This window comes from Lutra lutra, chromosome 9 (assembly GCF_902655055.1).
Source record: "Lutra lutra chromosome 9, mLutLut1.2, whole genome shotgun sequence".
Taxonomy (NCBI): Eukaryota; Metazoa; Chordata; class Mammalia; order Carnivora; family Mustelidae; genus Lutra; species Lutra lutra.
In genome coordinates, this window is record NC_062286.1 from 121,205,514 (window position 1) to 121,219,333 (window position 13,820).

Genomic DNA, 13,820 nt, shown 5'->3' on the forward strand with positions numbered 1-13,820 from the left:
TCAGGAATTTTGCAAGACCATAAACAAAATAATTGCTAAAAATTGAATTATATAAACCTATAATTAAATATATGGAAAACAAGTGTAGCAAATAATGAAAATTCATCATTTCCTCATGACGTTACTGTATTTTACTATTATCTGTGCTCTGAAGTTTATGTCTATTTTAGCTATCTGGTGGAAACACTGTACAACTATGCACGTCTCTTCCCACCTGCACAGTCAGTGACTTCAGGTTGGTAGCTGAAAATTGGCCCCAGCAGGACAGTGGAAATCAGCAGATACCCTGAGTCAGGTTTTGATTTATGGTTTTGCTGATTGTCTTAAGAAAGCTATAGAGAGAATGTTTATGATGCAGATTAAATTTAAAAGTGGGCTGGGTCTGTAGCCATCTCATTGTGAAGAGAAGAAAATTATGGAAATGTTTTTCCAGTATTTAAACACTATTCATAATAGATTCATCATGGGAGTTACATCACTGTTGAACAAGCGAAATTCTAATATATATAGCGCCACAGCTAAAGGGGGTTTATTAGTGAATATAATTTGGACAAGGGTGAGAAGTCGTTTACCAGTAGATTACAAACCAGACTTGATAGTATTAAGTTTATTGGGAAAAGAGTGGATTGGATGCAACTTTGTTTCTCCAATCATGGTTGAATTGTGACTATAGATTGGTCATGGTTATAAGAACTCAGCAAGAGGGGCATCTGGGTGGCTCAGTGGGTTAAGCCTCTGCCTTCAGCTCAGGTCATGATTTCAGGATCCTGGGATCGAGCCCCACATCGGGCGCTCTGCTCGGCGGGGAGCCTGCTTCCCCCTCTCTCTCTGCCTACATGTGATCTCTCTCTCTGTCAAATAAATAAATAAATAAATAAATGAATGAATGAATGAATGAAAGAACTCAGCCAGAGTCCACAACAGCATTCTATGAGAATCCCTCGGCTATTTGGAACTTTCAGTAAGAGTATAATTGTTTTATTGTTATTTATAAATTGTGTGCAGCACACCCTTAATAAGACTAAGATTTACAGACACGTGTACCTTTTCCCAGAGAGCCGATTATTAAACTTAACACCAGGTGGGTGTTTGTGCTGTTATTTTGCGTTCAGTCCCAGAGGAGAGAGTCAAGACTAGCTAAATAAACAGAAAGGTAATTATTGGAGGATGTTGAATGGCTAACAGATTGACTGGTGACAGGGAGACCTGAGGGAACAGACCTTACACTGAAGGGGACCCCCAAATGACTCCTAGTCCCAGTCCAGACTGGACAGTCACAGGTGCTGCTGCTCCTGCCAAGTTCAGGAAGTCACATCTGTAGCCACTGCCTCCACGAGCACAGTGGAGAGCTTGCCATCCAAAACCAAACCTTGCTCAAGTGTGTCCGGGCGGGGGAACCCGAATCACCTACTTAGCTGCCAGGAGGCTTGGGAGATGTTTGGGAGGATTTGGCTTCCAGCCTCTACCGTCTAAAGGACTGGAGGGGCGCCTGGGCGGCTCAGTGGGTTAAAGCCTCTGCCTTCGGCTCGGGTCATGATCCCAGGGTGCTGCTCAGGCAGAGAGCCTGCTTCCTCCTATCTCTCTCTGCCTGCTTCTCTGCCTACTTGTGATCTCTGTCAAATAAATAAATAAAATCTTAAAAAAAAAAAAAATAAAGGACTGGAAGCACAGGGTCTGACCCAGAGGATGGTGGGGATGAGGATGAGGCCCTTGCCAGCCATGGGGAATAGTGTGCTAGGTCTGGAGAATCCTGGTGGCCATGTCAGGAGAGTGGGGAGAGCCTAACAGAGGGACTGGTAAGTAAGCAGAGAGCCCTGAAGACCACCCTCCCTACTTTACAATCCTTTCTCCTCCCTGACATCTGCTTCCTCTTTCCTAAAATGTTGGGGTGATCACCTCCAAAGCCAGGAATGCCATGTGTTCCCAGATTTAACTCTGAGGACTTTTGATACTATGTAGCCAGGGAAGATTGGGGGCAGGGGTGGAAAGGGATCAAAGTTCAAGACTTGCTTTAATCAGTATGATGATTACATCTTGACCAGCAGAAAGTTCTTAGTCTGTTTTAGCCTCCATTTCTTTGTAAAGTGGGACCACTTACCTCATAAAGTCTGTAAGGATGAGTCTAGCACAGACTTATTCAGTTCACGTTCATCCTCGAATTTAGTGGTTCCGAGTGCTGTTGCTTGATCAGCAGCATCCATCAGTATTACCTGGGAACTCACTAAAATGCAGATTCTCAGGCCTACCCAAGAGCTGTTCAATATCCAAAACTCGGGGTTTTTTTGTTTGTTTGTTTTTAAGATTTTATTTATTTATTTGAGAGAGACAGAGAGATCACAAGAGGGGTGAGTGTCAGAGGGAGAAGCAAACTCCCTGATGAGCAGCGAGCCCGATGAGACTTGATCCCGGGACTCGGGGATCATGACCTGAGCTGAAGGCAGCCACTTAATGACCGAGCTACCACGTGCCCCCAAAACTGTTTCAACAAGCCTTCGAGGCGATTCTGATGTGCACTAAAATTGGAGAAGTCTGATTTAAGGGAAGAGTTTTTCAGATTTGAGTAAGCATAAAGAACACTTTAGGGGGGGTCTTAAAAATGCAAATTTCTGCCTCACCCCAGAGTCTCATGCCTTAACTCCAGCAATCTGCATTGGAATAAGCACAGCTGGTGAATCTAAAGCAGGCGCTCTTGAAGTTCTTTCTGAGAAAAATAATACAGATGTCACAAAGTGACAGCCGGTGTGTTTGTGTGTGTTGGGGGGCATCCTGGCTAGTAGGTGAATTGGATTTGTCCTTTAATCTGTTTTACGGAAAACTCATTTAATCGTTACTGAGAAGATGATAAATACAATTTCGGATTTCTTTTTTTTTTTATTTTTATTTATTCATTTGACAGATAGAGATCACAAGTAGGTAGAGAGACAGGCAGAGAGAGAGGAGGAAGCAGGCTCCCCGCTGAGCAGAGAGCCCGATGCGGCTCCATCCCAGGACCATGACCTGAGCCGAAGGCAGAGGCTTTAACCCACTGAGCCACCCAGGCACCCCCAATTTCGGATTTCTGACTTCTTTTGAATATTCAGAAGTTCAGACAACACCAGGCTGTATTGTGATGCAGCCCCCTCTGGCTGGAGTTGAAGAGCACCTGCCCCTTTTAAAGGCACTGCTTTTTTTCCTCCCATTTTTATTTCCCATCAGGCCTGCTGTTGGAATATTCGTCTAAGGAGACTAGGGAGTCCGGGATCCTGTAGTTCATAGCTGTGGCCACTAGAGGACGATATTAGCAGTGAGTGGCCTGGGTGTCTTGGGGACCCGGGAGAGTTAGGGAAGGCAGTTTCCTGGCAGCATAGAAAACATACTTAATACCCACAATCAACTCATTTTGAACAATTAATCATTTTGGGGCACATGGTCGAATTGTTTTCTACACAGATACAGATGGGATTAAAGACCCACAAGAGACTTTCTGAGAGGATGTTCACCTGTGTTCCTCTGGTACCAGGTTCCTTGTTGATAAATGTTACATAAGTGTTGACTAAACCTCCAAGCCCAACACCTGGCTAGACTAAGGCTTATTAAATGTTTGATCCCTTCTCCTTCCTCTTTAACGGTAATCTGTCTTGAACCTTAACTATAACGTGTGTCTTACAGTTCCAACTAAAAAAGGGTAAGATTTTATAAAAATACAAAATAAAAAAATGGCATCTCTTTCTTTCCTATCAGATTAGGAAAGATTAAAAGGATTTGTGAAAACTCAGTTTTCAATGTAACACAAAACTATAACAGGCTCTGTTATGCACTGCCAGAGAGAGTGTAAACTAACATTTCTGGAAGGCAATTTGGCAATGGGTATCGATATTGAAAACAACACACCTATGGGAAACGATCCCAAGGGGACAAACATGGGTATTACATGAGGATAAACTAGATTATGCTACAATTATAAGCAATCCTCAAATCTCAGTGGATTAACTGACAAAGATGCATTCCTTCATCCCACTACTTGATCACAGCAGATCATCAGGAGGCCTGGCTTTTCATGGTCCCTCGGGGCATAGGCCCCTGGAAACTATCTTCACCTATGTTTCCATGGTCAAAAGGACAGGGGAAGGGAATGTTGAGAATCAAGCACTGGCTTTTAAAGTTCCCACTCAAATTATCAGCAGTCACTTTGCTGAGGAAAGTGACAAAGCAAGTGAGAAGGCCATGTCTGATTCAAGGAAAAATACAGTCCTGCCTTATGCTTGTGGGGAGAACTTGAGTATTTGTGAACTGCCTCAATGACCAGTCTAGATATTAAGACATGTGTGTAAGATTATCACTTAAAGTTGCTGTCATAGAAACCCAACTGCCGTGGCTTAGTAAATAGTAATTTTGTCTTGCAGTGGAAAGTCTAGAATTAAGCAATCCAGGGCTAGAAAGCTGTTGGAGAAAGGCTTTAAGACCCCAGTCCCCTTCTTGCTTCTCCCCTCATTATCCACAGCTGTGGCTTTCATCCTAGTGGTCACAACATGACTGTTCACCTCTGGCCATCACATCTGAGTTTCAGGCAGAGGTAAAGGAGAGATCAACCATAAGTTTCCTGGGAGTTTTATCCATCAGTCTTCCACATATGTGTCATTAGCTGGAACTGGGTCACTGCCATCCCCACTGTAGCAGAGTTTTGGGAAGGTGGTGAGTTTTATAAATGGAGTTTTGTTGTCCTGAACAAAATCACAGTTATATATACTACTGACAAATTAGAAACAACTGAATATTAGTCTTCAAAAATGTTTCCTTGAGGTATAACATGTATGCAATAAAGAACTCATCTAAAGTTTATAGCTTAGTGAATTGTTACATAGGTATACACCTGTGTAAGTATCATCCAAATCAAGGTAGAGATCATTTCTAGCACCCCAGAAGGCTCCCTTGTACCCTTTCCCAAACAAAATACCCACCACCACCAAACAGAGCCTTCTTCTGACTTTGTCAGAAGATTACTTTTGCCTGTTCTTGCACTTCATATAAATGGAATCATACAATATGTACTTTTTGTGTCTGACTTCTTTTGATCAACAATTTATTTGAAATCCATGTAAGTTATAACATACATAGAATAATATGCAATCATTAAAAACAGTAATGTAGAACCATGTTAGTTGGTGTAAAATGATCTTCTTAATGTATTATTGAGTTTTTTTTTTTATTTTTAAAAGATTTTTTTATTTATCAGGGAGAGAGAGAGCATGAGCAGGGAGAAAGGTGGGGGGAGAAGCAGACTCTCCACTGAGCAAGGAGCCCAATATGGGACTCGATCCCAGGACCCTGGGATCATGACCTGAGCCAAAGGCAGACTCAACTGACTAAGCCACCCAGGTGCCCCTGTATTTTTTTTTAAAAGGTCACAAGAATGTTTTACATAAAAGAATTCACTTGTGAAAAATTGTCTATGTCTACGTATAATTTTTACAGAGAAAAGTTTGAAAAAATAGTCACCAAAACGCTACTCCTTATTATTTCTGGGTGTTAGGATAAAATAGTTTTAATTTTCTTTATGTCCTTCTGTTTGGCTTGAACATTTTTTTAAGCTTTTAATCTTGGGATGTTTTTAAATTTATAGAAAAGTTGTAAGAACAGAACAAAGAACTGTATAACCTTGATCCCGATTCACCGATTACTAACATTTTACCACATTTGCTTCTATATATATATATTTCCCTGCCCGAATCATTTGAAAGTTAAATATCATTCATTATACTCACTTACCCCTATATACTTAAGTGATTTTTTTCCTAAAGTCAGAAATTGATTGCAGAATACTTATCCAAATCAGGGCATTAACATTGATGTAACATACAGTCATAGTCCATTTCACCACTTGTCACAGTACATTGTCTAGGGTGATTGTTTTTCCCCCAATGCCAACATTTATTTAGTTCTCATGCCTATTTAGCTTTTTTTTTTTTCCTATTTAGCTTTTGAGCTTATGATGAATAGATAACATTGTGTTTAAAAAAAAAAAAGAACCTGAAAACTTGCATTAAGCCAAGTAAACTGGGGTAAGATGTAGTAGAGCTTATCCTCAAAGCCTGGCCTGCCCCCAGCTTCAGGGGTTAGCCCTTTTGTTTGTGTCCCTTGATGTTCCAGGGCAGCTGTGAAGTGCTGCGTCTAATAGACCTCGGGACCCCTCGGCCTTTCTACTACAAGTGGGTCTGGCAGCATCTGGAGCTGATAGACCGGCAGACCTCTGCAGACCCACCTCAGTGGTAACTGGCAGCCGCGCACAGCAGGGGGCGCCTGGGCCCTTAAGCTTCCCGTGCGCTCTTAGACCTCCTGAGCTAGAAAGGCCCGGCAGGATGTCTGGTTTGATCACCTTATCCCAGCTGTGGAAACGTGGCCCACATGGCCCCATGGGGGGAGGCTCCTGCCCACCCCCCTCCGGCTCCTCCTTTTTAGGCTTTCCCTTTATGTCAGGTGCCCCTGGGGAGAGGGGTGGAAAGGAGCCTGGAGCTTGACAGAGCTGGGTTTGAATCTCACTGGTTAGCTGGATGACTCGGGTAAGTACTTATAAAGCCTCTGGGTCTGGTTCGTGGAGGTAGTGTAGTGGCTAGGAGCACCGGCCCAGCCAAACTGCTCAGGGTCCATCTCTTAATAGCTGCGTGATACCGGGCAAGTGACTGTGTCCCTGTGCCATCAGTTTCCCTCAGATGGTCCCTACCTCGTGGACTTGTTATGAAATGAAGCAAATGAATGTCTAAAGATCTTTTTTTTTTTTTTAAGATTTTATTTATTTGACAGAGAGAGAGAGATCACATGTAGGCAGAGAGGGAGGGGGAAGCAGGCTGCCCGCTGAGCAGAGAGCATGATGTTGGGCTCGATCCCAGGACCCTGAGATCATGACCTGAGCCGGAGGCAGAGGCTTAACCCACTGAGCCATCCAGCCGCCCCGTGATTGGCTTATTTCACTTTGCATAATGTCCTCAAGGTTCATCATATTATAGCATGTATCAGGATTTCCTTCTTTCTGAAGCCTGAAGAATATTCCATTGTGTGTATATGTCCCATTTTGCGTACCCATTCATCCGTCAATGGACTCTTGAGAACTTACACATTTCAGCTAGAGTGACTAATGCCACTATGAGCGTGGGTGTAGAGTTATCTCTTTGAGACCTGCTTTTCTTTTGAATATATACCCAGAAGTGGACTTGCTGGATCATATGGTAATTCTATTTTTAATTTTTTTTAGGGAATTGCCATACCGTTTTCCACAGGGGCTGTCCCATATTACGTTCTCACCAACAGTGTACAAGGGTTCCGGTCTTTCCACCTCCTCACCAGTGCTTGCTGTATCCTGTTTGTATGGTTTTTATGAGACTGACGCACTGCCTACTGCGCTAAGAAGGCACTTGTATGGTTTTTAAACATGATATTCATCTTAATGGATAGGAGGTGGCATCTTATTATAGTTTTTTAATTTATTATTTATCATCTTTTTATTATAGTTTTGATTTGTATTTCCCTAATGATTAGTGGTGTTGAGCATCTTTTTCTGTGTTTATTGGCCATTCACATATCTTCTTTGGAGAAACATCTATGCAAGTTCTTTGCCTGTTTTAAAATCTGATTGTCTGTTTTTTTGTTAAGTTTTAGGAATTTTAGGAATACCTTACTAGATATGTTTTGCAAATATTTTATCTCATTCTGTGGGTTGCCTTTTTAACTCTGTTGATACTGTCTTTTGATGCACACATTGTTAACATTTTAATGAAGTCCTGTTTGTCCATTTTTTCTTTTGTTGCCTGTGCCTTTGGTTTATATACAAGACATCACCACCAGATCCAATGTTGTGATGCTTTTGCCCTGTGTTTTCTTCTTTTTTCATAAGTGGGCTCCACACCCAGCATGGAGCCCAGCGTGGGGGCTTGAACTCAGGACCCTGAGATTAAGGCCTGAGCTGAGATCAAGAGTTGGACACTTGGGGCACCTGGGTGGCTTAGTGGGTTAAGCCGCTGCCTTCGGCTCAGGTCATGATCTCAGGGTCCTGGGATCGAGTCCCGCATCGGGTTCTCTGCTCGGCAGAGATCCTGCTTCCCTCTCTCTCTCTCTGCCTGCCTCTCCATCTACTTGTGATCTCTCTCTGTCAAATAAATAAATAAAATCTTAAAAAAAAAAAAAAGAAGTTAGAACTTCTAACTTCTAATTAAAATCAGGTAGACTTGAATTAAACCCAAGCTTCAGCCCTTTCCTGGATGACTTAAACTCTGAGTGCTGCTCATTTGATTTCTTAAATGGAGCCAGTAACACGGGATATAACGTACGTGGAGGCTCTGCTCAGGGCCTGGCCCAGACAGACAACACATGGAAACCACAGTGTTTTCTGTTTTCCTTCCTTTCCCCATGCACCAGACTGGCCAGGCAGGTGAGGAGGGTAAAGTTTTCACCATCATCAGCACAGACCTCCTATAAAAAGACCCATTAACATGTTTTTCTGTGCTTTCTCTAACAGAATCTTCTCCTGTGGAGAGATTTAAGGAATTTCAGATCAAATCATATCCTGTACAGGACTTCAGCTTTCTGAAACTTAAGCACCTCCAGAACTCCTGGGAGCAAGAGGGGACCAGCTTCAGTAGGCAGATTAACATCCCGGGAAATTCTTTTCCGAAGATGTGGGGCCCAAAGATCAAGTAAGCTTAGCTCTTGGCAGATAGAAGCTTCCAGATTCTGGTTGAAAAGGGAGATATAACTTGAAAGGATAGAATGTCAGGGATGCTGGGGAGGGGGCAGAGGTAGCAGGTACAGTTTGACCCCAAAGATTGGGGTATAGACAGAAGGTGGCTTAGAGAAATCCTAGACTTGAGACCCAGGAGCTGCATTCTCTATCTGTAACCCACAGAGCCACTTGAGGCAGCCAGCTACTTCCTTTCTCAGGGAACTCATTTGAAGGAGAGGCAGATCTTTTGGCTCTGATACTCTGTGTGTCACTGGATCTTTTTGACTCTGAGCCTCTTCAGAAAATTTCTACCCATCTAAAGGAGGCAGGAGGGAAGAGCCTGGGCTTTGGAGTCAGTTCAGCCCAGGTTCAAATGCTAGCTTGGCCACTTATTTTAGCTCTGTGTCCTTGTACAAGGGACTTGACCTCTCTAAGCCATAGTTCCCTTGTCTATAGATAATAGGATTTAAGTCTTGGGGCGCCTGGGTGACTCAGTGGGTTAAAGCCTCTGCCTTCGGCTCAGGTCATGATCCCAGGGTCCTGGGATCGAGCCCCACATCAGGCTCTCTGCTCAGTGGGGAGCCTGCTTCTCCCTCTCTCTCTCTGCCTGCCTCTCTGCCTACTTGTGATCTCTCTCTGTCAAATAGATAAATAAAATCTTAAAAAAATAGGATTTAAGTCTTGGTGTTGTTATAAGACAGCAATTAAATGTGATAATGGCAGTTATAGCTAACACTTGTGGAATACTCCGAACCTGGTCCTGGATTATCTAATTTAATCCTCGCAGGTTCTATGAGGTAAGTGCTGTTATCAGTCCCATTTTTCAGGTGAGGAAACCAAGCTACAGAGAATGATTAAGTTTCCTGTTTGAGATCTTACAAGGTAGGAAGAAGTGGAGCCAGGATTCAAACCTGAGCAGCTTATTAGTGCTCAGTCCTATTGTCTGGTACGACTGTCACAGCTGGAATGAGAATGTGCAACGGGGGCTGTGCTTTTGCCTCAACCCAGAGAGGCTGAGGAGCAGGAAAGGACACTCCGTGGTCCCTGCCCAGAGGCAGCTCAACGCTGGACCCACAGCAATCTAACACTTCTCCCCCCACACCCGCCATACAATGTAAAATTAAAATATTACCACGAGGGGTGCCTGGGTGGCTCAGTTGATTAAGTGTCTGCCTTTGGCTCAGGTCCTGACCTAGAGTCCTGGGATCGAGTCCCGCATCGGGCTCCCTGCTCACGGGGAGTCTGCTTTCCCTCTGCCCCTCACCCTGCTTGTGCCCTCTTTCTTGCTCTCTCTCTCTCTCTCTCTCTCTCAAATAAATAAATAAATAAATAAAAGCTTTAAAAACTATATTACAATAATAGTAATAATAACATCAGTGTCACAGTCTCCATGTTGCCCCAAGTACCACTGCACTCAAATCCTTTGCCTGTTAGCATTTCTAGCCTGCTGGTCTCCATAAGGAGCATCCCATAACTTCTGAGTTGTCATTTCCTCTGATGCATATTCTTTCCAAGCGATCCAGTCCTTGAAGTCCCAGTCCCAGTCCTTCTGCAGGTAGGGATGGAACAGACCCAGTTTCTCTGCTGTACATCAGTAAAGGAGAAGAGACAGGTTGGACCCAGAAGTGAAAAGCAAAGACCATGCTGGGCATGTCCTGGGGGGTGAGAATTGTAGGCTGCCTTGTTTATGTGTTGGGTGGCTTTATGAGTTGGGTGAATATATCATCTATCTTCTCAGCTGATAAATAATTTTTTCCCTGCCTCTAATCCAGATCGTATAGCCTGTCTCTTCCTTCTACCTCACCTGAGACCAAAGGAAGCACAACAAGGTTGCCTGTGTAAAATTAATTCCAACATGAACAAAGTACAGAATCTACAGGCTGCCCAAGGAAACCTGTCTTTTATTTTATTTTTATTTTTTTAAATTTGACAGAGGGAGAGAGATCACAAATAGGCAGAGCAGCAAGCAGAGAGAGAGGTGGAAGCAGGCTCCCCGCCAAGCAGAGAGCCTAATGTGGGGCATGATCCCAGGACCGTGAGATCATGACCTGAGCCAGAGGCAGAGGCTTAATCCACTGAGCCACCCAGGCGCCCCAGAAACCTGTCTTTTAAACAAATAAAGCCATTTCTTCTCTGCTTTTCTGCCAAGAAGGAGAGCCCCAACCTCTGTGTGTCCCCCAGGGGTCCAGAGCTTACTTGAGGCCAAAGCAGTCTGTTCTAAGTTCTGACTTAGAGATTTCTTCCTCATGTTGAACATCTATTGGGCAGCCTGGACTCCTCATCCATCTGGTCTGACTCAGCTGTCTGAGCTCATCAGCCCCTCCTTCTACATAATAGCCTTCAGGTGTTTAAAGGGGGGTCCTATCTCTTTCTCTGCTAGCCTCCCCCCCTATTAAACTTCTCCAGTTCCTGACATGGTTTCTTCCAGAGCTTGGTTTGAGTTTTCTCACTTTCTGGGGGCAGTGTGAGTTCTCCAGGGAGGGGAGGTCTCTGTGTATGGCAGAGTGGGGGCTGACGACTGTCTAGGGCTTTGTGAACTGGCTGTGTGACAAATGAGTTCTCTTTAACAAGCTGTCGTATTTCAGGTCCAGGGATCCTCATTCACTTCAGTGTTCCCTGATCAGTACCAAGTATGGTGATCTCCCCGAGGAGGCTGCAGTGGGCGCCTACATCAAGATCCACACTGTGGAGGAAGGAGACACTGTGGTGAGTGTGCAGAGAGCCTCCCTCAGGAGAGAGTGTGTAATGTGGCAGGTTGGGAGTATTAAGGAATAATAGGAAAGGTTTGAAAACATCTCACTTGATATTTGGTGATATTAAGGAATATTGTTGATTTTTTAAGATATGATAACAGTATCATGGTTATGTTTTTTTAGGAGTCCTTATACTTAAGAGATACATATCAAAAAAACAGATAAAATGATATGACATCTGGGACTTGCTTTTTTTTTTTTTTAAGATTTTACTTATTTATTTGACACAGAGAGAGAGAGAGATCACAAGTAGGCAGAGAGGCAGGCAGAGAGAGATGAGGAAGCAGGCTCCCTGCTGAGCAAAGGAGCAAGGAACAAGGAACAAGGAACAAGGCAAGAATATGCCCTCTCACCACTCTTTTTCAACATTGTGCTAGAAGACCTAGCTAGTGCATTAAGGCAAGAAAAGGAAATAAAACATTTGGGAAGAAAAAAATAAAGCTGTCTTTGTATGTGGATATTTTATTGTCTATGTAGACAACTCCAAAGAATCAAAAAATAAAAACAGAAAAACCCTCTTGAAGTAAATAAATTATTATAGCAAGATCACAGGATATAAGACAGTGAAGTGAACATTGACATTTGAAATAAAACGCAAAAGCATTTACAATAGCACCAAAAATGAAATACTTAGGTATAAGTCTAACAAAGTATGTTCAGGATCCACATGCAGAAAACTATTATTAACGAAAGAATTCACGGGGTGCCTGGGTGGCTCAGTTAAGCACCTGCCTTCTGCTCAGGTCATGGTCTCAGGGTCCTGGAATCAAGTGCCAGACCAGGGTCCCTGCTCAGGAGGGAGCCCACTTCTCCCTCTCCCTCTACCCCTCCCCCATGCTTATGTGCCCCCTCTCTCTCAAATAAATAAAATCTTGAAAAAATTGTAATAAAAGAACTCAAAGAAGATTTAGATAAATGGAGAAATATTCTATGTTCATGGATTGGAAGAGTCTATGATTAACATGTCAGTTCTTCCCAACTTAATCTATAGATTCAACGTAATCTAAGCCAAAACCCCAGAAAGTTATTTTGTGGATATTGACAAAGTGATTCTAAAATTTACATGGAAAAGTGAATGTAAACCAACTGGTAAATCCAAACAATGAAATATTCTTCATCAATAAGAATAAATGAACTTTCAAGCTAAGAAAAAACGTGAAGGAAACTTAAATAAGTATTTTAAGTGAAAGAAGCCCATGTGAAAAGATTAAGTACTGTGTATTCCAATTCTGTGACATTCTGGAAAAGGCATAACTATAAAGTTAGTGATCAGTGGTCACCAGAGGTTTGGAGTTCAGGAGGAGGAATCAATAGGTGAAGCACAGAGGACTTTTAGGAGAGTAAAATTATTCCGTATGATACTATAAAGGAAGATACAAACCCTTAAGCATTTGGTAAGGCTCATAAAACTTTATAGCACAAAGAGTGAACCTTAATGAATGCAATTTGTTACAAAAAAAATAGGAGTTGGGGCACCTGGGTGGCTCAGTGGTTAAAGCCTCTGCCTTTGGCTCAGGTCATGATCCCAGGGTCCTGGGATCAAGTCCCGAATCGGGCTCTCTGTTCAGTAGGGAGCCTGCCTCCTCCTCCTCTCTCTCTCTGCCTGCCTCTCTGCCTACTTGTGATCTGTCTGTCAAATAAAAAAAAAAAAAAAAGAAGCCTTTAAAAAAAAAATAGGAGTCATTTAGGAGGCAGGAGATCACAGGAGGGAATGCAGACTACGACGAGAGCATCTAATGATACTACAAATGTCTGAAATGATCTCAGTGAAGAGGGTGGGAGGAAATGGTGGTGATCTATGTAATGCTGGAGGCAGCTGGGGTCCCTGAGCCTGAAAGTTGAAGGCACTGCGCATGAGCGCTGTACTCTAGCTGATGACCTTGTGACCCAGGGGCATATGCCTAACAGCTCTGATACTGCATTGCACGTGCCCTGAAATGGATCAAATCAGTAAATGAATGGCCATGGATGGCAGCCAGGTTTCTCAGCACTGGAGTAGAGATTTGCAGATAAGCAAGGAGGAGGCTAGAATGAACCATGTGGGAAAGGATTCCTTGAAGACCTCAGTATGAACTCCTGTTTAACTTAATATAAATACAGATGGTTATGCATGGAAATATTTAGAGATATGTGCCTCAACATATATTTTTTGCTCTGTCAACTGACAGAGCCTAAAAGAAATGATACTGTAGTAGCAATGAGCAAACCTAGCATCCAGATCTTAGTTTCTTTTTATTTGATTTATTCATTTGACAGAGAGAGAGAGTGCACGCACAAGCAGGGGGAGAGGGAGAGGGAGAAACAGACTCCACTGAGCAGGGGACGGGATGCAGAACTGCATCCCAGGACCCTGGGACCATGACCTGAGCTGAAGGCAG

The 13,820-nt window shown here is 43.2% G+C and overlaps 1 protein-coding gene across 1 annotated transcript in view; it reads left to right on the forward strand.

Annotated features, from left to right (window-relative positions):
* The window catches only part of CNBD2 (cyclic nucleotide binding domain containing 2), a 43,303-nt gene that overhangs the window by 18,913 nt on the left and 10,570 nt on the right, over nt 1-13,820 (forward strand). The window contains 4 exon segments of the mRNA XM_047744271.1: nt 6,127-6,216; nt 6,218-6,245; nt 8,486-8,663; nt 11,275-11,395. Of these exon segments, the coding sequence (XP_047600227.1) occupies nt 6,127-6,216; nt 6,218-6,245; nt 8,486-8,663; nt 11,275-11,395 (417 nt within the window).